This window comes from Austrofundulus limnaeus, unplaced genomic scaffold (genome assembly GCF_001266775.1).
Source record: "Austrofundulus limnaeus strain Quisiro unplaced genomic scaffold, Austrofundulus_limnaeus-1.0 Scaffold114, whole genome shotgun sequence".
NCBI lineage: Eukaryota > Metazoa > Chordata > Actinopteri > Cyprinodontiformes > Rivulidae > Austrofundulus > Austrofundulus limnaeus.
In genome coordinates this window covers 1,071,265-1,073,208 of record NW_013952516.1, presented here as the reverse complement: position 1 = coordinate 1,073,208, position 1,944 = coordinate 1,071,265, and the positions used below count along the sequence as shown (strand labels likewise).

General features: G+C 36.8%; 1 protein-coding gene across 1 annotated transcript in view; it reads right to left on the bottom strand.

The window, feature by feature from the left end:
- The window catches only part of morc2 (MORC family CW-type zinc finger 2), a gene marked incomplete in the record, with an annotated part of 13,397 nt that overhangs the window by 9,163 nt on the left and 2,290 nt on the right, over nt 1–1,944 (bottom strand). The window contains 2 exon segments of the mRNA XM_014014410.1: nt 629–782; nt 910–971. Coding sequence (XP_013869864.1) covers nt 629–696 — 68 coding nt within the window.

Below are 1,944 nucleotides of genomic sequence, written 5' to 3'. Positions count from 1 at the left end.
CACACACACACACACACACACAGTATATGATTTAACCAGGTAGATCTCCCTTAAATTTAGATTTTTATGGGAGACCTTAAAGTCTCCTTTAAAAAGGAGACTTTAAGGTCTAAATTTTTTTACCTATACATATTTATTCCACTCAATTAATGTGTGATTTATTTATTTTCTATTATTCTATTATAAGTTTTATATTGTGATATATATCGTTACCGCCACTCATCATAATGTATATCGTGATATGATTTTTTCGCCATATCGCACATTCCTAGTTCACATAACATAAATTATTAACAGTATTTTATAATTTCATCACCAGTTCATATCTCATTATGTACGATTGCCTGTGTTTCAGGAAAAAGGGGGATTGTATGAAGTAAACCTTTGAATATATGCATTAAAAAAACAGGTGCTGTGAAGCGATCATAAAATAAGGTTTTGATTGTTATTCACTCCTCTGTTAAGTGCAAGCCATGTGAGTCAGTAAACTAAATACCTTGAACAAGTTTGATGGCAGATAAAAACATTTAAAATTGTATTTTTGTGTAGCTGAATATCCGTTACTACACCATGCAGGTGTAGTATAAAGGACACAACTTGACACAGAAAACAAAAAAGTGGTACTTACGAATTTGTGTGCAGGTATTCAAATGTAAGTTGAGCCCTGCTCAGGTTACTGTAGCTTGAGTAAGCCATGGCCCCTTGCTGTTAAGGTCTACGTCCTTCTTGGTCTTTTGTTTTATCGTCTGACCAACAGTGAGTTCTAGTCAAGAGCATTCATCCTGCAAAAGGAAGTAGAAAGTAATGTGTTTAGCTGCATACCGCCATATTTTTTTCAACTGACAACCGAGACATATCCTGGCATTAGCTGAAATGGATGTTAAACAATAAAACAAACGAGGTACTCACGCTTTTATTAAAAATTCTCCCTGCAGATGAAAGTACGACTCATGAATGCACCACGTGGGAGGCCTGCAGAACAACAAAATAATGTGAAGCCAAGGAGCGCCTTTTCTGCGCAGTGCTGTATGTTAGCACTTCTGTCTAAGCACGTTGTTACTAGACTGCCTGGATTTCTAAAGTCATGCAATGTCTTTGTTCATGTACAATCACACAATACAAACGTTGTATACGGCATTTATAAACTGTAACTAATGTTTTACGTTAAGCTAATGTCAGTAACTAACGAACCGTTAGCATCCGATACTAGAATGTTTATGGGCAGCGACGTACACCTTAAGCTAACGTTAGCTAAACCATTTAATTCTGACAAAGTTTCAAGTCCGTCGTAACGCTACAACAACTTTATAATAAAATAATCACCCAAAAGTACTATGAAGACTTTGTAACATTACGTTGTCTTGTTCTTGACATTAAACAATCTCAAGGGCCTCGTCAAAATCCTGTCTTTTCGACGTCGCGTCGGTGAGTTTTCTCCAGAGCGTATGGCTTTGCACAAATCCCGCCTCCAGTTTCCTAGAATGAACCAATAGGGAGGCACCATGACACGACTCTCAACGGTCATTGGATGAGACATCTTCCTACGTTAACGCGGTTACATTCCGCTGCGCTAGAGGCCAGTGCGCACCTGGGTGAGCCAAAACTATAAACAAGAACATTATTCTCATGATTATTCTATGTTCCGTTCTACGTTTATTTATTAATTTGCGTTTTGTGAAACAACAGTGTTGGCTGAAGTCCTAGACAAATCATCCACCCAAAATGCAAAAAAGTCTTTGAATTTTTGCCATTAATTTCAATTAACATAAAATATTTTAAGACATCAATTTGTTATTGATCATTTATTTCTCTGTACACAAATTACACTCTGTATCAATGCATGTATCCAAACAGTTTTGAAAGAACATTATGCCATTTTTCTCTGAGTCTAAGCAAGAAGCAGTGGCATCACTAGGCCTATTTTCGGGGGGCTGGATATATATA